The following is a 20819-nucleotide window of genomic DNA, read 5'->3' on the forward strand; positions in this document are numbered from 1 at the left end:
TCAAAGGGATTATCCCACACAGTGAAATATTACACATCCATCAAAAATATTTATGAATGTGTAAAGTAAAAATATACGTGAGAAGGGCAGTGTATAATTTTTCAGAAATAGTATGATCATAAAAAGGAACACTCTCAAAATATCAACAGTAGTCACCGTGGAGTGTTATGGTTATGGGTAGTTCTTCTTTCTGAAACTTCTCTATATTGTTCAGTATTGCTAAAATAAGCACACAATACTTCGATGAAAATTAAAAGTAATAATTTTAAAAAAGACATGTAGATTAAGTTACAGCAGAGAGAATCCCTTAGTGAATGCTGCCTCTCAGGCACAGGCTAAGAACAGAGAAAGGGCTGTGATGGGAACCCAGGAAATATGATGCAAAAATTTATGGTGATGCATAAATGAGATCAAGTATGTAAAAACACACAAACCAAAATTAGCCTAAACTAGGCATGACAAACTGAACAACAAATTACAGGATGTTGACTCCCCGTCTTGAAGAATCCATTACGGACTCCTTAAATTTTTACTGCAAGTTTGCACTGAATCAATAGGCTCATCTAAGCTCTCGAGGTTCAATTAGCCGCCAGAGTACTTTCCTCACGGATGAAACAAGGACTCAGCAAACACACTGGAGGAGGCTCACGTGCAGCCCCATCGCTGGCTTGGGCATAAGTCTTCACCGCCTACTCAGGGAGAGGCCGCCCGCCCTCAGTAACTCCAGGCTGGTTCTTCTTTCCTCGCCTGTAAAGGGGCTGTCTGTGATCACCCCACCGCCAGGGCTTTTAGAAGGCACAAACGTCACCGATGGAGCGGGGAGCTCAGGAGGGGGCAGCTGCCACTGAAGGAGGATCCCACCGCACGTTGCTCCAGCCATTATAGGGAAGGTGCTGGAAGCAGTGGACACTGTAGCACTTGAAGAGCAGGGTCTCGACCCTGGGGCTGCAGTGTGAGGGTGCCGCAGAGCCACTGACGGGGTCTCTGCTTGGACTAACCCCTCTGGGAAGTCTTCCTCTCCCCTCTCTGGGCCACAGGTCTCTTCCCCATCAGCCTCAGGACAGTGCCTGGCACACAGCAGGCGTTCCATCAAACTGACTGAATGAAGGGCCGAATCAAGCAGTAACACCCAGTTCTGATCCTGCAAAACTCCCTCACCACTCTTTATACCCCATCCCCGTGGCGCGTAACCAAGAGGGGTACGCCATCTAACCACCTGGAGAACGACACGTCCCACCCCCTGCATGCAGAGCCCCCATCCAGGCTCCCACCACACCCTCCACTGCTGTCTGTGCCCAGCCCTCGTGCCCCCCATGGCACCCTCCAGCCACGCTTCTGGACTCTCCCATGACAACCTTCCTGCCGCTCTGAAGGGCTTGAGCTGACTCGGAGGAAAGGCACCCTTCTGGGCTCAGTGCAGAGCTCCTTCCAGAACCGAAAGTGGGCAGACAGACCACAGCTCTCAGTGCGTCCACCCGTCAAGGACGCAAACACAAGCATCTCTGTACTGCACAAAGATGAAGGTTGAAAAGGAGTTATTCTTTATTCTCTGCTTCCTCTGTCACTTTATTTGGGCTTTTATTTAAAAACAAACTGCCATTTGTAGGTAGCATTTCTGAATAAAACTTTCACATTTTCATTTCTAAATTCGGCTGAAGGTTTTAATTTTCATCTCCCCGGGCAATTTTACGGGCAAATTAAGTATGCTCATATTTTAGTGAAGAAGGTTTACAGTTTCTTTCATTAAAAGAAGGTTGTGTCTTGGGGGCTTCCCTGGTGGCGCAGTGGTTGAGGGCCCGCCTGCCGATGCGGGGGACGCGGGTTCGTGCCCCGGTCCGGGAAGATCCCACATGCCGCGGAGCGGCTGGGCCCGTGAGCCATGGCCGCTGAGCCTGCGCGTCCAGAGCCTGTGCTCCGCGGTGGGAGAGGCCACAGCAGTGGGAGTCCCGCGTACCGCAAACAAACAAACAAACAAAAAAAAGAAGGTTGTGTCTTGAGCCCAGAGAGTTGTGGTGTCATAACTGCAAGGCACTGACACTGCTGGCAGAGCAGACACTTAACCGGAAACTACACGGGCATGGGTGATGTACATTTTGTTGGGTAGGATATCTAACCTAAAAAATTTGGCTTCGCTTACAGTTTAAAATAGACTTCTTCCTTAGGCAGATCAAAGATACCTAGCATTCAGCTGTGTTCAAAGGTTGCCAGGGCACTTCTGCTTGCCAACAGCAAGGTCAAAGGGACAGGCGCCTGCTGCCCTGTTGATCTGAGTGAGTCCTGCGAGTGGTTTAAAAGGGTGGACAAGCTTATCCCAGGAAAGGCCAGCGGAGGCGAGCGGAGTAGACGGTGTAAAATCTGCCCCGAATGCGCTGTTGGGAGACCTTTGCTTATTTTTGTTCTTGCCACAGTTAGGCTGGAAAACCTTTAAAGCCAAAGCAAGTCCTCACCCCCTTCCTTGTTCTGAGAAGGTAGGAAACCCACACAAAGTACACAGAGCACACGTGACATGCCAAAGTGCTTTCGTGTTGACTATTAGCAACAAACCTCACTTCACAAAGAAGAACCTAAGGCGCAGGGAGCCGTGAGCCTGGGAGGGGTTCCAGCCCCATAACAGTTCTGAGAAAATGGAAGGATGTGGGAAGGACAGGCAGACGGGCCCAGAGGGCTTTTCATTCCTTCAGCAAACCTGTGTCTCGGGGATCCGTGGCAGATGCTAGACTGGGCACCAAAACAGCCTCTGCCCTCAGTGACACTTTAGACAGAGCAGCGTGTGGTGTGTTCTGCAACCCCAGTGTCCACCATGATGAACAGATAAAAGGTGCTCCTTCCACACGATGGAATGTTGTGCAGCCTTAAAAATGAGGAAGGAAGTTCTGTATGATTCCACTCGTAGGAGGTCCCTAGAGGAGTCAAAGTCACAGAGACAGGAAGTAGAATGGTAGGTGCCAGGGGCTAGGGGAGGGGAAGAGGGAGGTATTAACAGGCACAGAGTATTTGTTGGGGACGATGAATAGACAGTGGTGATGGGCACACTGAATGTGAATCTATTTAATGCCACTGAATGGTACACTTGCGAATGGTTGAAGTGATAAATGTTATGCTATGTATATTTTACCACCATTTAGGAAAAAAGATAAGGCAGGCTTGAGCCAGGGTGGCTCAGGAAACACTGGAGGAGGCAGAGCCAGCAGGGCGTGGGCAAGGGCACGCAAGCAAAGTGTGTGCGTCTGTGTGTGATGTAAGGTGCCGGGAGAAATCCAGGTGAGGTCTGGGGAAGGCCTGAGCTGGACATGAAACGTAAGATTACAGCTGCCAGTTGAAACCAACGCCCTGGGTTCTTCCCAGAAGGGGCTTGCAGGGTGTGACAGGCAGAGGCTTGAGACCAACCCTGGAGTAAAAGCCATGCCTGTGGCCTGACGAGAGCGGACAGGAGGCCGCCCTAGGGCCAGGCTGTGGCTCGAGGCTGGGCTCAGGCTGACACGAGACCAGCTCTCAGTTGTTCACAAGAGCAGCATCCATGGCACCTCTGCTCCCCAGCTACCGCCAGAACAAGGGTCTGGGTCTGGGTCTGCGGCCTCCCTCAGAGCAAGGGCCACCTCTGGTCACTGTCACTGTCCTGACCACCTCCCCACAGTCCAGACAGCCCAGGTGGTCAGTAAATATCTGCTGTGAACTGGCACATGCCTCACCAAGATGAAAGTTTCCTTCCATTATTGTGGGCAGTCAAGAGAAGACACAGAATCAAACGTGGCACAAACAAGACTGATGAAAGCTGAGTTTCTGAAGCCATGAGAATTAGAACAGGCACTATGGTAACTTCTCACATTCCATTTTTATTCTTCAATTAATGGGCAAGAGGTAAAGTTCCTCTAAACAGATGCTAATTCATTTTTAAGCAGTAAAAAATGATCACTTGTATGGCGAGACTTTCAATTGTATCAGAAAATAAACTGCTTTGAATGAGGTTGAAGTATTGTATTTGCACAAAAGGAGGGCAAGGCATATAAACTTTTAACTGCCACTCAAAAGCCAATTTTTAAAAATTCAGTTAAGTTCTCCGAACAATAATGTAACAACTTCTTTCCCAAATGGCCTAACACTGAGCATTTCTAAATTTCTGCCCCAGGGTCTCCAGTTAACCTTAGGCCCTAGTTGTTTCATTATAACTTTGACTTCTCCCTAGGCCTTTCTTTCCTAAAACAAGGAGAACGGCCTCAAGAAACAAAGTTCATGATTCATTAGTCACCTAAAAAAACTGGTCTCTTCATTTAACACTTCTACCTTCCAGACCGAAAATATTAAAAGAAAGGACTAACTCAGAGAAACCTTTGAACGAACAGGGCCTGAAGACTACATTCAGCCTCAACGTTAAAAAAATAAAAACAGGAAATACTATTTTCCACTTAATGAATGACTTAAGCATTTAAATGGCCTCAGTACTAGAAAGGGGCAATGGGACAGACAGGCACCTCCTGCGCCCTGGGCAGAAGTGTTCATGGTGCAACCTCTCTGGACAGCACATCTAAAGGGTTCTTGAAAACGCGTGGCCTTTGATCAGTACTTCCCTTCCTTGATTCCAGCTTAAGGAAAGGTTCAAAAGTGTGAACAACAAAAGACTTACATTAAAGTACGGTTTACAGCAGCTGAAAACCATGGGAATAATAAACGGTGTTTAAATCATGCTCCTATTTCCATTAAAGCATTAGACACCACTTGATAATCCTTGCCTGAGTCAATAGTTTCTCTAGAGATTTCAACGTTTAATCTGGCATTCTTCTAAAAGCAGAGCTATTTCTTGCCAAATAGAACTATTTGGTTATCCTGACATACAGCTCCTACTGGAAAGTGAGGGTAAGCTTAATTCTTTGCCTTTCAGTTACAAGTTTCCCTCAAATGGTGAAAACTAAATTTTTTTTGGCTTTCTCTTTTTTGAATATCATTATGTGTTTCATTGATGTCAGTGTGTTTTAATCTACTAAAATCATACTTTCTTCTCTTTTTTTTAAGATTTTATTTATTTATTTATTTATTTATGGCTGCGCTGAGCCTTCATTGCTGCACGTGGGCTTTCCCTAGTTGTGGCGAGCGGGCGCTGCTCTTCGTTGTGGTGCGCGGGCTTCTCATTGCGGTGGCTTCTCTTGTTGCGGAGCACGGGCTCTAGGTGCACGGGCTTCAGTAGTTGTGGCACGCAGGCTCAGTAGTTGTGGGTCACGGGCTCTAGAGTGCAGGCTCAGTAGTTGTGGTCCATGGGCTTAGTTGCTCTGCAGCACGCGGGATCTTCCTGGACCAGGGCTTGAACCCATGTCCCCTGCATCGGCAGGCGGGTTCTTAACCACTGCGCCACCACGGAAGCCCCCATACTCTTTTTTATGTTCAGGTGCATAATTTTAACCATTGTGTGATACTTGGACTAGCTGCTGTGTATTTTTTGGCATGGCCTCATTTATTTTTGTTTCCTTGATTTGTGACACAGTAAGATGTCCCCCCAGGCTTGTTTGTACCTTCCCTGCCCCAGACTTGGAATCAGCCATTTTTCAACGAACCCTGATTCCTTTCAGTGGGGAATGATATTAGAGACCAAAATCAGGGTACTAGTGGGTGGTCGTTGCTACTGGACTGCTGTTGCTTTTAGGTACTTTCAGTGGAGGGAGCTAGAACATAAACATATATTCTAGAATATATATATTTTAGTTGTGCATTCATAACATTGTAGTGTTTTCACTTGTTTCTTGAATTTTCATAGTTTTATCTTTATCTTACACTGAAAATCTTTATTTCTAATTTCATTGACGTAATTATTGCTATATCATATTAAAATGATTGACAACAATAATGATATTATTACAAACAGTAGGAACTTTGAGTTGGCTCATTTCATTGCCAAAAAGAGCTGTTGGTATATATTTGTTGTGATTCCACTAAATTTTTAAAATGCCCAGAGAGGACTGGCATCTTTAGGATGTTCAAGCCCCCTTTCTAAGAGTGTAGTGTGTAGTTGTTCAAGGCCACTTTCATTTCCTTTAGGGGTGTTTTTAAGTTTCCCTCATGTGGGTTTTGCACATTTCTTAGCAAGCGTGTGCCCAGATATTTCATTATTGGTGCTATTATTGTAAATGGGATCTCCTCTTCCATTATGTCTTCTAAATAATTGTTAATTGTTTATTTGGAGGTTGTTGATTTCTGCATCTTGCTTTCACCTCCTGCTTCCTTCCTGAATTATCTTATAGTTTGCACTAGTTTTTCAGCTGATTTTTTTGGATGTTTTCAGGTATCTAATGAGCTCTGCATGTAAAAGCAATCTCACCTCTTTGTTTCTAAATCTTATACCTTTAGTGTCTTTCTCCTGAGTTGACTGAAAGCATTAATGGAAATAGGATTTCCATTGGTTGATGGGGAACAGACACTGGCAGGGTGCCAAAATATACCTTGTAGATTATCACTGGTACTTCTGAATTGCAAAGGGAAATACTGTGCAATGGAGAGATCAATCGGTCACCACCTTACTGTAATACAGCGGTAAAATCTAGCATCACTTTTGCTAGTCATCAGACAGTATGCATCTCTCACAATAAAGAAACTGTCTCCTGAGTTACACAGCGCCACCCCTGGTATATTCTATCCACAGAAGGTTTCCATTTTCAGGAACTATAGGGAATAAGGGGGACACTTTACAGGACAATCATCTTGGCTAATTTAACAAGTCACACACTAGTGCTGCGGTTTATGGCACTCTCAGGCTGGTAGTGACCCCAGCTGTCCGGCAGAAGCAAAAACAAATCCCTGCTGAAGATGATACTTTTATCCTAGGTTTCAATTTATTTCAGACATTTGAGTACAGTGACCAGCATACACTAAAAAGGAGTCAGGTATACAGGAAATAAGACGTCATGAGCAAAATGCGACAAGGACTTCGGATGTTGGTAATATCTCACACAGACTATAAAGCAGCTGTGCTGACTAAAAGAAATGACAAATTTGATGGTTTCTGCAAGGCAATAGGAAAATACTTTTAAAAAGTCACACAGCAGATTAAAAATAGAACTTCCATAAATGAAAAAAGAATATCTGAAATTTAAAACTTTGTGGCTGTATTTTATATTCCATTTTTCTAGTAACTTATTTTTACTCTATTTTATGAAAGTACTAGTCCATGGTGGGTTGAAAATTAAAAAGAAAACTGGTCCTTCACCATGGATAACGTGAAACTCTGATCAAGAATACAGCACGTGTAGTGAGGTGGATGGACCTAGAGTCTGTCATACAGAGTGAAGTAAGTCAGAAAGAGAAAAACAAATACTGTATGCTAACGCATATATATGGAATCTAAAACAACGGCACTGCTAAACCTAGTGGCAGCGCAGGAATAAAGACACAGATGTAGAGAACGGACTTGAGGACATGAGGTGGGGGGAAGGGGAAGCTGGGAAGACGTGAGAGTAGCACTGATGTATACACACTACCAAATGTAAAATGGATGGCTAGTGGGAAGCTGCTGCATAGCACAGGGAGATCAGCTCAATGCTTTGTGACCACCTAGAGGGATGGGATAGGGAGGGTAGGAGGGAGGTTCAAGAGGGAGGAGGTATAGGGATATATGTATACATATAGCTGAGTCACTTTGTTGTACAGCAGAAACTAACACAACATTGTAAAGAGATTATACTCCAATAAAGATGTAAAAAAAAAGAGGGGACTTCCCTGGTGGCGCAGTGGTTAAGAATCCGCCTGCCAATGCAGGGGACACGAGTTCGAGCCCTGCTCCAGGAAGATCCCACATGTCACAGAGCAACTAAGCCTGTGTGCCACGACTACTGAGCCTGTGCTCTAGAGGCCACAAGCCATAACTACTGAGCCCACGTGCCACAACTACTGAAGCCCGTGCACCTAGAGCCCATGCTCCGCAATGAGAAGCCACTGCAATGAGAAACCCGTGCACTGCAACGAAGAGTAGCCTCTGCTCGCCGCAATTAGAGAAAGCCCACCTGCAGCAATGAAGACCCAATGCAACCAAGAAAAAAAAAAAAGATGTTAAAAAATAAAAAAAGAATATAGCACGGTAAGTCACAAAAAGGTTGAAAAATACAATCTTAAAGATAGTAAACGAAAGATTCCAATACACATCTGATTAGAGCCAAAGGGGGAAAATAAAGGAAACTAATACAGAGATAACAACTGAAGACATAATGGCTGAGAACTTTCTACAACTGAGGAAATATAACAATCCACAGACTCAAAGTGAATGGCAAAAAAGACTGATAAAAAAGAAATCTATACTTGGACCCCTGGCAATGGAATCACTGGAAAAAAATCAATGTCATAGTCAAAATCAGAAAAGTGGCCAGAAATTACAAACAATACTTTCAAAAAGAATGAATTTGGGGACTTCCCTGGTGGCACAGTGGTTAAGAATCCACCTGCCAGTGCAAGGGACACGGGTTCAAGCCCTGGTCCGGGAAGATCCCACATGCTGCGGAGCAACTAAGCCCATGCGCCACAACTACTGAGCCTGCGCTCTAGAGCCCACGAGCCACAACTACTGAGCCCGCGCGCCACAACTATTGCAGCCCACGTGCCTGGAGCCCGTGCTCTGCAACAAGAGAAGCCACTGCAATGAGAAGCCCGCGCACCCAACTAAGTGTAGCCCCAGCTCGCCGCAACTAGAGGAAAGCCCGTGCGCAGCAATGAAGACCCAACGCAGCCAAAAATAAGTAACTAAAATAAAGTTTTAAAAAAAGAATAAGAATGAATTTGGCTTCTCAATACTAATGCAAGTCAAAAGGCAATGAAATACTTATCTTCAATGTACTGAAGGAACACAAAAATCTACGATTAGATATTCAGTGATTATCTTTCAAGAATGAGGGCAAATGAAGACATTTTCCAGATAAACAGTTTGCCACCAGCAGACTCTTATTAAAGAAAATTCTAAATGATGTATTCAAACAAGGTTTTGACCTCCGATGGAAAGTCTGAGATGCAAAAAGGAATGAAGAATAAAATGGTAAATACGTAGATAATCTAAATGGTCATCAACAGAATAAAACAGTAATACTGTATGGAGGGCTTAAAAGATTGGGATTCAGATACTCAACGATGGAGGAGCCTGAAGAGATGGCAGTGGCAGCCTTCCTTTTCTGAGGTATGATTGACATAAAACATTATATACGTTTCAGGTGTACAACATAATGATTTGATATTTGTATATACTGCAAAACGATCACCACAATAAGTCTAGTTAACAGTTAATATCCATCACCATACACAGTTACAAAATTTTTTTTTCTTGTGATGGGAACTTTGAATATCTACTCTCGTAGCGGCTTTCAAATATTCAATACATTATTATTAACCATAGTCACCATGCTGTGCATTACGTCCCCGTGACTTACTTATTTTAACTGCAAGTTTGTGCCATTTGACTTCCTTCAGCCATTTCGCCTACCTCCCCACCCCCTGCCTCTGGCAGCCATTTTTAAAATTAATAGACTTTAATTATTGGGTTTACAGAAAAGCTGAATGTAAAGTACAGAGTTCCCATACCCCTCTCCACCCTCCCCTAGTTCCTCCTATTATTAACATCTTGCAATAATGTGGCACATTTCTTACAACTGGTGAGCCAATATTGATACGTTACTATTAACTAAAGACCACAGTTTACGTTACGGTTCGCTTTGTGCATTCTGTGGGTTTTGACAAATGTAAAATGCCGTGTATTCACCATTACGGTAACATATGGCGAGTTCCACTGTCCTAAAAATCTCCTGTGCTCTGTCTATTCATCCCCCCATTCTCCCAACCACTGGCAACCACTGATCTTTTTATTGTCTCCACTGCCTTTTCCAGAATGTCATGTAGTTAGAATCATACAGGATGCAGCCTTTTCAGATTGGCTTTTTTCATTTAGTAATGTGCATTTAAGGTCTTTTCATGGCCTGGTAGCTCATTTCTTTTTATTGCTGAATAATATGCCATATTTTGGATGTATCATGGTTTGTTTATCTATTCACCTACTGAAGGACATCCTGGTTGCTTCCAAGTTTTAGATATTTTGAAAAAATTGTGGCAGAGTTTTTTTAACCACCCCAAATTCTTGCATAAAATCATACAGTGCAACCAAGCAGGCAAAATCAAATACTCAGAGCCAACATCTACAACAAAATTAGGTGAAAATGTGTCCCCACAGACACGTGAGCATATAGGAGAGCCCACCAGCAGCCACAGGCTCGTGTGCTATCAGTGTCTGGGGGAAGACGGCAGAGAGGAACGACGGGCGTCCTCTGGAGCTGAGAACTCTGAGATAACCAGAGAGCCCGGTGAACCAACCTGAGAACAGCGGCTGAAAGCAGAAGGGGTCTGTACCCCACAATGGATGAGGGCAAGGAGCCCGCAGCCAAGACTGAAGGGGCCCTTGGAACCCTCAAAATTCAGCAGCCGTAGCTTTCTTCCAGAACTAGGTCACACTGGTGAGAAACTGCTGGGAAGAGAATCCAGACTGAACAGCAGAGGGGCAGGAGAGGAAATGGAAAAAGAAGGTCCAAACATTAGCAGGGGAAGAGAACCAAATCAGGGCACTCAGGAGGTAAGCCACCACATTTTAGAAAGTTTCACAAAAATAACCGAAGCTAGAGCTCTAGAGCCCAAGCTCCTCTTCTCTAATTTCACACACACGCGAGCATCAGGAGGGATCAAAGTCAAGTCCTACACGGAGTTCTCATAAGGAGAAAGCGAAAAAGAACTAAACGACACCTATGCAGCAGTAAAAGGATGACAGGGAGGCGTCCCACAAGGACACTGAAAACTACAGCCTAACAGTTCAGGATGAGACAAAAGACATTAAAGGAATAGCGTAATGTCAAAGGACTACATGAATATTAACAGAAAAACTCAGGAATAGGTAATAACTCTGTAAAGAATTAAAAAACGGAAAAAATAATTTCGGAAATGAAGATTAACTGAAAAGAACACAAGAGCAAATAAGCACAACATAAAATGCCCTACAGGGAATAGTACATGAAAAAGAGAAAAAAATTAAATCAAAAAGGAATGATAAAAACCCAGAGGGAGACAACAAACATAAAAACAGGCAAAGAAGATTCAATATTTATACAATAGGAGTCTCCACAGGAGTAAACGAAAGCAAGGGAACAGAACAAATCCTCAAAATAATAATCCAAGAAAAAGAGATTTGGTATACATTTAAAGAACATAGCACGTATGTGGGAAAGTCGACCCAGAATGATATATTCCGAAATTACTGGACTTTAAAGAAGAAAAAAACCTGTTTAGGCATCAAAGCAAACAGACCAAGTAACTTGTAAGATAAGGAAAATTAAACTGACATCAGAGTCTGACAGCAATGCTTTATTACAGACGGAAGTGGAGGAACATCCTTAAGATACTCATGAAAAGAAAACGTGAACCAAAAAAAAAAAAAAAAAAAAAAAAAGAAAACGTGAACCGAGGACTTTCTATCCAGACATTCTTTGAAGTCTGAAATAAAAGTGTCCTAGAGAGGACGCTTCACACCAAAATAATGAGGGGTATCAGCACAGAGACTGGAGGTGAGCGCCAGCTGTATATTCCCGTGGAGAACAAGTGTAAACAGGGATGGGAGGGAGAGAATACAGTTTGTCACGACTATGTGCTCTGAGAATGAAGGCAGTTAAACTATAAAAAAGGCGGAGGGGGAAGGAAATGAAAAGATGCAAAAATTTTAACCTTTCAGTCGTCACACTGGTCACAATGTTGGTATCATTTTTCTGAAAATACACTGTGTATAATGTGGGACAAAGTAAATGAATAATTATCTGGTACTTAAGACAGAAGTTAAATAAATGCCTGCAAACCTGCATTTGAGCGGAAAATATCAGTATGAACTCCTGATGTGCTATATCCTGAAAAAACCCTATTTTCTAATTTGGTCTACTACAAAGTCCTGTGAACAGTGATCATTCCAATAGCAACGAGAATCCTAGCACCCAGATTGTGGTCTTGAAATACCATTCCCCACTAAAAGGCAGGACTTCTTGGACAAATGACTGATTCTAAAACCTATACAGAAATGAAAAGAGCCAAGGCAATTCTGAAGAAAAAGCTGAAGGACTTACACTACCAGACACCAAGACCTCCTAGGGTGTGTTAGTGGTTCTCCCGACACAGCTCAGGCAGCCAGGGGAACAAAACAGAGCCCAGAAACGGGTCCGCACAGTGATGGTACTTTATTTACAACAAAGATAACACCACAGTGAGTGAAGGGTGACCTTTTCGACAAGGGTGCTGTGCCAGACGGAGAGCCACACAGGAAAGGAATTGTGACCTCTAGCATCACAGCAGAAACAAAACTTAACTCTACATAGACTGTACAGTCCAGTGCGAAAGGTCAAAGAAAGTTTTAGGAAAACAGACATAAGATAACATCTTCACTACTCTGTGGAAAGCAAAGATATATTAAACAGATCAAAGTACTCTCAAAGTGCTAACGCCTTTGAGAGTGAAAATTCAAGATACAAGAGTAGAAGAAAATGTGCAATTCCCATATCTACAAAGGACCTACATCTGAACTCCTACAAATCTATTTTTTATAAAATCTTACAACCTAGTAGAAAGAAGGGCCCAAAGACTTAAACCAGAACTTCACAAAATAATATATCTGAGCAGACGATAAACCTACGAAGAGATGCTTAACTTCACTCATCATCAGTTAACTTTGAAACCAGCTCACCAGAATGGCTAAAATGAAAGCCAAACTATAGTGGAACAAAGTATTTGCAACACATATATAACCAACAGAGAGTTCATATCCAGAATAAAAACTCTTTAAAAAAAATTAAGAAAATGGCAGTCCAATGCAAAAGGGCCGATAAACATTTGTAAAAGCCCCCGACCTCATAACAGAAGCGCAAATTGAAACAACAGTGAGATACCACAATGAGATAGCGTGGTACTGGCATAAAACAGGCACATAGATTGATGTGATAACACTGAGAGTCCAGAAATTAAACTTTGCATTTGTGGTCAATTGTTTTTTGATAAGGATACCAAGGAAACTCCATGAAAAAACAGCTTCTGCAACAAATGGTGCTGGGACAACTGGATATTCATATGCAAAAAGATGAATTTAGACTTCTACCTCACATTACACAAAAAATTAACTTGAAATGGATCGCAGACCTAAATATAAGAACTAAAACTAGAAAACTTCTAGAAGAAAACACAGGAAAAAAAACTTTGTGACCTTTAGTTAGGCAAAGAGTTCTTGGATACAACATCAAAAGCAAGATCTATAAAAGAAAAATGGAATAAATTGGACCTCATCAAAATTCAAAATTTGGGGGCTTCAAAGATGCTATTAAAGAGTGTAAAAAGTCAAGACACAAACTGGGAGAAAATATTTGTAAATAATATACCTGATAAAGGACTCATATCCAGATTACATAAAGAATTGGCATAATTCAGCAATAAGAAGATAGGCAATTTAAAAACAGGCAAAAGATCTGATAGACATTTCATCAAAAAAGATATACAGGGGACTTCCCTGGTGGTCCAGTGGTTAAGACTCCACGCTTCCACCGCAGGGGGCACGGGTTCGATCTCTGGCTGGGGAACTTGGATCCCGCACGCCACGCAGCACAGCCAAAAAAAACCCCACAACGTATACAAATGGCTAACAGGTACATGAAAAGATGCTTAATATCTGTAGCCAGTAGGGAAATGCAAATTAAAACCATAAGGAGATAGATACCAGTACACATCCATAAGAAAGACTATAATCAAAAAGACAGACGATGACAAGTGTTAGCAAGAATGTGGGTATATCGGAACCCCATACATTGCTGGTGGGAACTTACAATGGTCTGGAAGACAGTTCAGCAGTTTTTTTAAAAAGCTGAACATAAACTTACCACACAAGCCAGCAGTTCCCCTCCTGGGTATCTACCCAAGAAAGATGAAAATATATGTTCAAACAAAGACTTGTATTCAAATGTTCAGAGCAGCGTTATACGTAATAGCTAAAAAAACAACTCAAATATCCATCAATTGTTGAATGGATAAATAAAATGTAGGATATCCATATAATAGAGAATATCATTCAGCATTAGAAAGAAACCACTCAAAGTAGAGGAACCTCAAAAACATTATATTAAGAGTCAAAAGTAAAAGAGTACATATTGCCAATTTCATTCATGGGCCATGTCCAGAAAAGGCAAATTTAGAGGCAGAAAACAGATGAGTGGTTGCCTGGAGCTGGGGATAGGAGTGGGGATTGATGGCAAATGGGCATAAGGTAATTTTTTTTTTTTTTTTTGCGATACGCGGGCCTCTCACTGTTGTGGCCCCTCCCGTTGCGGAGCACAGCCTCCGGACGCACAGGCCCAGCGGCCATGGCTCACGGGCCCAGCCGCTCCGAGGCATGTGGGATCTTCCCGGACCGGGGCACGACCCCGTGTCCCCTGCAACGGCAGGCGGGCTCTCAACGACTGCGCCACCAGGGAAGCCCATAAGGTAATTTTTTTGATGGGTGATGGAAATATTCTAAAACTGTATTGTGGCAATGGTTGCACAACTCTACATGTTTATTGAAATAATCAAAATTTCCAATTACAGTTAGTGAATTTTTCAGTATGTAAATTATGCCTCAATAAAACTCTTAAAAAAAGGCTATGATTTGAAAAAAAAAAGAAAAGAAAATCTATGGATAGAGCTGAAGTTATACTCAGAGGAATACATGGCTTTAAGTGAACTCTGTATTTAACTTAATAAATGAGGAAAACAATAAAATAAAACAAAACAGGGTAAGTAATTAAGATAAAAGTGGAAGTGAAATATATTGAAAACAAAATAATCAAAAGAATAAATGAACTCATAAGGAGACATCACCACCACAGAGGTAAAAGAAATTAAATGATTCATTAAAGAACACAATGTACCACTCAATACGTGACCTACTCTAAACTGACCTAACGTGGAAGGAATCTGCAGATTTATCGCCGAGCAAAGCACTAGGCCCAGCTGAGTTCTAAAGCAACCTTTTCACCCTATGTCATGTACTGTAAGATGCATCTGTTATTCCACATTTGGTTTTTGCTAAAATCGGGTGCATTTTACAATCCCTGTCATGGGATGGCAGCATGAGAGAGTGGCATAAAAACGGACAGACCATCCTCAGGAAAGATCACGAAGTGCCAGGATCAACACATTTTAGATCTGACAAAATACAGTAGTACAAAAAAGGAAGAAAACTCTGGCCCAGCTTCACACAGTAGATATGAAAGCAGATTAACGAAAATTAATAAACTGAACCCAGCACGTAGAAAAGTTATCACATACTGCGACAACATTGAGGTTTATCTCAGTAATGCAAGAATAGCTCAAAACCAGAAAATCTATCAACACGGCAATTATTAAATTAACATCTTAAGGAGAAAAACCATACGGCACCTGATAAAATTCAGCAGCAGTGCTAGCTCAAGACCAACCAGCCAGGGTGGTGCTGGTAAGAGCCAAGCAAATGTGAACCATGGAGCAGGAGCAGGCTGGGTGAAGGCGATTTACCAGAAACCAAGGGCCATTTTCACATGAAACGAGGAAATGCTGAAGCCTTTGACCAAAATGGGAGGTAACAGGGAGGCCTGCTCTCACCTCTGTTATCTCTGTTACTGGTCCTAGCTAACGGCATAATAAAATTAAAACCACCAGTATGTGTTGGTATAAATATTGGAAGAGAGAGAAAAGTATCTAGTTACTAATGACAGGACTATATGTGCAGATGCTAGTAAAAAATTACTAAGATCAATAAGAAAATTTGATAAGGTGACAGAATAAGAAAATATTTAAAAAACCAACAGCATCTCATTAGATTGGTAAGAACTAACTAGAAGTAGAAATGAAAAAAATATAACCCCATCACAAGAGTGACAAAAACTATAAAGCACTTAGGAATAAATTTAATGCAAAGGTAAAGAATCCCAAGAAGATCATAAAACCTTCTAAAAAGTCAGAAAACAAGACCCGAAAAATGGAGGTGATGCACCAGGTTCCTAGATGGAAAAAGAGTATCATAAAAACATGAATCTTCCCCCAGTTAATATACCTTTAATGTAATTCCAATCAGTTCCTTTCTTGTCTGAGCCAGACAAAATCACTTTAACATGCATAAAGATGCACCAGACAAGGCCAGTGAGGGGCACGCCTTGACCAGTGGGAAATTCTGGATATGTGGGTGTGCTCCTTCCGGGCACAGTGTAAGTACAGGCTCTGCCTGGCAGCGCACATCCCTGATGGGCACTAGGGACAGGGCCTGGACCCTGGAGGCTCAGCAATAGCTATGGGAAGCCTTTTCCACCCCAGACATTTGAGTGTTGCGGCTGGGCCTCCTCAGGGCACTGGGGAGGGGTGACAGCAGGCCAGTGGGCGAGGGTGCTGGCCCCAGCAGAGCAGGCTCTTGGTCTCCCCGAACCGAGAGCAGGGCCGGTTTCCAGGTGTTCCACACAATATCTGATGAATGAATGAACAGCATCAGAAAGGTATGGACTATCTGGGAGGGGAGACTCCTCAAAAATGACCTATATGCATGTCATCTACTACAAAGCTAAACCAAATATACGCCAGATACAAGCTCTGTAAAATGCAGCGAGAGGAGAGCCTGGATTCCTAGCAAGTGAGGGGCCAGAAATGCATCCGTGAATCCATAAATCCCTCCCTCTATCCACTACTCCATCCCTCCACCTCTTCCTCTCTCCATCTACCCCTCCCCCTGTCCAGCAATCCCGGACACCTGCACTGAGCTCTGGCTCTCTGCCCTGCAGTGTGGAAGGCGCTGGAATACACCTGTAGTTATGACAAGCTTCCTGCTCCAATCTCATACGTGATGAAAATTGACTGCAGAAGACCCACTGCTATGAATTTAAGGTATGAAAATTGTCTGATGTTTCATTACACTAGGCTTATATTTTAGTAAACGTAAAAGTGTTCAGAGGTTCACATTTGACTTTGGGGCCCTTACCCTATTTCCGCAATAAGGTTTTATGTACTTCGAGATCTCCTAGAGGAGCACTTTTAGGGATTGAACACCCTCAGACGGAAAGGGGTGGCTGTGCTGTTTGGGGGGACGTTTGAAGCAAAGAGCACTGTTCCCTGACTAGTCTCAAGTAGGAAACCCTGGGTAGAGGTACTCCCCAAATGACTCACAAGGAGCAAGTCCATAGGGGACTATCGTTATAGCCCTCACTTCCCCAACACCAGAATAATGAAGAGCTTCTACCACAGTTTTTACAATTACTCTACTTGTAGTTACTCCTTTCTGAATTTCTGGAGCTCTAAGACAAATGAAAGAGGAGAATTACTTAAAAGAAAATTGGCTAGCTTAATTACAATTAACAGGAAAAGATTTAAAGTCTTTCCTCTGCGTGTGTGTGTTTTTTTTAAGTGTTTTGTACCTGTAATGTACTCATGATTACATTTTTATCTTAAATGGCTCTGGAATTTGAAATATTAGTTGGTTAAGTTAGTGACATTCAATCTAAAAAAACTGAATAAAGAAAAAATAACCCTACAGAATTTAAACACAGCAAAGGTACAAGAAACTAGCAAACTATCAAAAAGTTACTCTTTCCCCCTAAATGGGGAAACTTTTAACTTTTGAAAGATGAATAATAAAAATTACCTTTTAAAGATGGTAGTTTTTGAAGTTCTCTATTATTGCTGGCACTAAACCTGGAAGAATTTTGCCGTTTGTCTTTCTTCACTATGGGCTGAGGGGCTGGCACTTTTACTTTACTAGATACTGCAGACGGGGCAGCAACAAGGCTGTTTTTCCTGCTGGGAATCTGTTTCCAAAATGAAAACAAAAACAAATGAGTACATCAAATGGTTGTATTTTATAGCACAATTAGCATAGGCAAAAAATACACATAAAAATGCAAGTTTTGGACTTCCCTGGTGGCACAGTGGTTAAGAGTCCGCCTGCCAACGCAGGGTACACAGATTCCAGCCCTGGTCCAGAAAGATCCCACATGCCGCAGAGCAACTAAGCCCACGAGCCACGACTACGGAGCCCATGTGCCACAACCACTGAAAGCCTGCACGCCTAAAGCCCATGCTCCGCAACAAGAGAAGCCACCGCAATGAGAAGCCCGAGTACCGCAACGAAGAGCAGCCCCTGCTCGCCGTAACTAAAGAAAGCTCGCACGCAGCAACGAAGACCCAACGCAGCCATAAATAAATAAATAAAATAAATAAAAATTTTTAAAAATCCAAGTTTTGCTCTGGGATAGTCTCCTTCACGCTACTGTAAACAACTCAACCCCTTATAGTTGCTGGAGTTTGAGGCTACATCCCACCCCTACCAATGCTACATTTCAAGAGACTTCACAGATATACCTAATTTCCCATATCTTCTTTCAAACTTCTTCCTTATAGGTTGATGATAGTGACCCTCCAAAGATGTTCACATCCTAATTCCTGGATCCTATGAATGTTTCCTTACTTGGCAAAAGGGACTTGGCAGGTGTGATGAGGTTAAGGATCCTGGGATGGCAGATGATCCTGGGTCATCAGGAAGGGCCCCACGTAATCAATCACACAGGTCTTTGCGAGACAAGAGAAGGCAAGGAGGCCACGAAGCAGAGGTCAGAGGACGGAAGATGCTACGCTGCTGGCTGTGATGACAGAGGAAGGGGCCCTGAGCCAAGGAGTGCAGGTGGCCTCTAGAAGCTGGAAAAGCCCAGGAAACGATTCTCCTCTAGAGCCTCCAGAAAGGACTGGCCAGGCTGACACCTTAATTTCAGCCCATTTCAGACTTCTGACCTCCAGAACTCTAAGATAATGAGCTTGTGTTCTTTTAAGCCATTAAGCTTGTGGTCATTTGTACAGCACCAACAAGAAACTAGTATAGTTGAATACCTTATAAATGACAGCTTTCCCTGTTTGCTCACATTCAGCCCTCAAAAACCAGTAAAGGCTACCGAAAGGCGCTTTCCTCTTGAGCAACAGGAAATGCCCTTGTTTCTAGCCTTTCCTTGCATTTGTCTCCAGGCTCCAGATTCTGTGTGCTCATCTCCAGCCTGCTCCGTGACAACTAGGCTGTCCCACGACGCGCAGTTGACATGCAAGGTGAGGAGCATTGCCAGCACTCAAGCAGAGGCGGTGGATGAGCGTGAGGGCACACGCAGCAGAGCCGGGGGTCCCCTGTCATCCGTGCAGGCTAACGGGTCGAGCTTGCCCAGGAGCCCTGTGGAGCTTGGCTGTGCTCGGCCCCAGCAGTGACGGCTGACAGCCACAGAGGTGAGTGTCCGCTGTCAAGATTCTTTGTGCAACACACTCCCTCCTCTCTGCTCAAGGATGGACTCTGTACGTGCACACAGGCTCTTTTAAAAAGCCCACCAAACTCGTCCTAGAAACACGACCCTGCCAATTCCCTTCCGATTACAGAGCGCCAAAGAGACACACTGACTTGAGCCCCCAACTATATGCTCTCATCCTTGAATGGGATTTTTACTAAGAAGTGAGAGCTGCTTTATTTTTTAATAAGGTGCTTAAGGATATTTGGAAAGAGTTTTCCAAGAAGCCATACTGCCACGCACAGACAGAACTCTGAACCGTGAGCCAGGGCCTGGGTTCCCTTTTCTCCTACAGCCAACAGCTCCTTCCTCGAAATGTGCTTTCTTGGGCTCTGACCACGATGTCTGTCGTTCTTTCCACCTAATCATGAAAGCATGGGTCTTTCTTCCTTACAAACACCGTCCATAACTCTCCTGTTCCACGGAATTCCCCAAGTTAAAACCATCCTGCACAGCTTTCTCTAGATGCCCCCAGAAAGCCCTAGCGGTTACTCCACAGTCTCAAACAGCCCCTCCTAGGAGACGTACTCGTTTCCAATGTTGTTACAGACACACACGTCCTGCACACTAAAGTCCGTTTCCTTTTTATTCTCCTGTAATGCCGAACCCAGTGCCATGCACATAATGACCGTGACAAACAGCTGGGTACAGACATGAGCAAAAACAACACCGCTGCTCCTACCCAGACAGGAGAATGGACTGTGCGTCTTACCGAACGGAGCTTTTTGCACTAGGACTGGGTGATCCGGCCAATACACGGAGCAGACCGAGGCCAGGGGTATCGACAGCCACCACAGGGCGCACGCTGAGGTAAGGCTTCCAACGTCCGGGACAACAGTTACCCGAACACCTGCCGCCTCTCCCTCTGGCCTCCCTCCAGAGCGCTCTCCTCGGGACGGGACGGGCAGAGTGAGCGTCTAGCAAAGAAAACCTGGCTCCATCACCCCGTCCAGCTTAAGGGCTGTCTCCAAACTCCCGCAACCGCGGTCACCACCCCTCTGCTGGGGCTGGGCCTGGCGGCCCGCTCTCCACGCTCAGGTCCTGGCGAGGCCCTCCCCGCTGCCCAGGCGTCGCTCCTGGCCCCCTCGGCTGTAACTCCGTCCCTCTGCCAACCCCGAGGGGACGTCCCCGCACAGGGACCCGTAGCTGAGGTGCCTGTGAAGTCTGAGGGTTGCTCTGAGGACCCCAAGGGGAGGAGCTCTACGTGTGGGTGTGCGCGCGGGCGCACGTGCGTATGTGCGTGTGCGTGCGTGCGCGCGAGCGCCACTGAGAGCCCGCGTGCAGCCGGCGCGAGGCCGAGGCCGACGCGGCCCCAGGCGCCCAAGCTACGGAGCTCCCCTCTATCTGAAGGAGCTGGAAGCCATGGAGAGCGTTCGGGCTGGGCGATGACACAGAAAGCTTTCCCTTTTTAAAAGGCCCTCAGGCTCAGGTGTGGAAGCCGAAGGGCCCACAAGAAGGCTTTTGGTTGTCTAGACAGGAGGT

The 20819-nt window shown here is 44.1% G+C and overlaps 1 protein-coding gene across 2 annotated transcripts in view; it reads right to left on the reverse strand.

Moving 5' to 3' along the window:
* Positions 1-20819, reverse strand: part of PPP2R5C (protein phosphatase 2 regulatory subunit B'gamma) — a 132655-nt gene that overhangs the window by 100951 nt on the left and 10885 nt on the right. For both annotated transcript variants that reach the window (XM_082647300.1, XM_082647304.1), the window contains exon 3: positions 17663-17825. In XM_082647300.1, coding sequence (XP_082503426.1) covers positions 17663-17825 — 163 coding nt within the window. The remainder of the gene's footprint in view (positions 1-17662; positions 17826-20819) is intronic.

Source organism: Grampus griseus (genome assembly GCF_964374135.1).
Source record: "Grampus griseus genome assembly, chromosome: 2".
Lineage (NCBI taxonomy): Eukaryota > Metazoa > Chordata > Mammalia > Artiodactyla > Delphinidae > Grampus > Grampus griseus.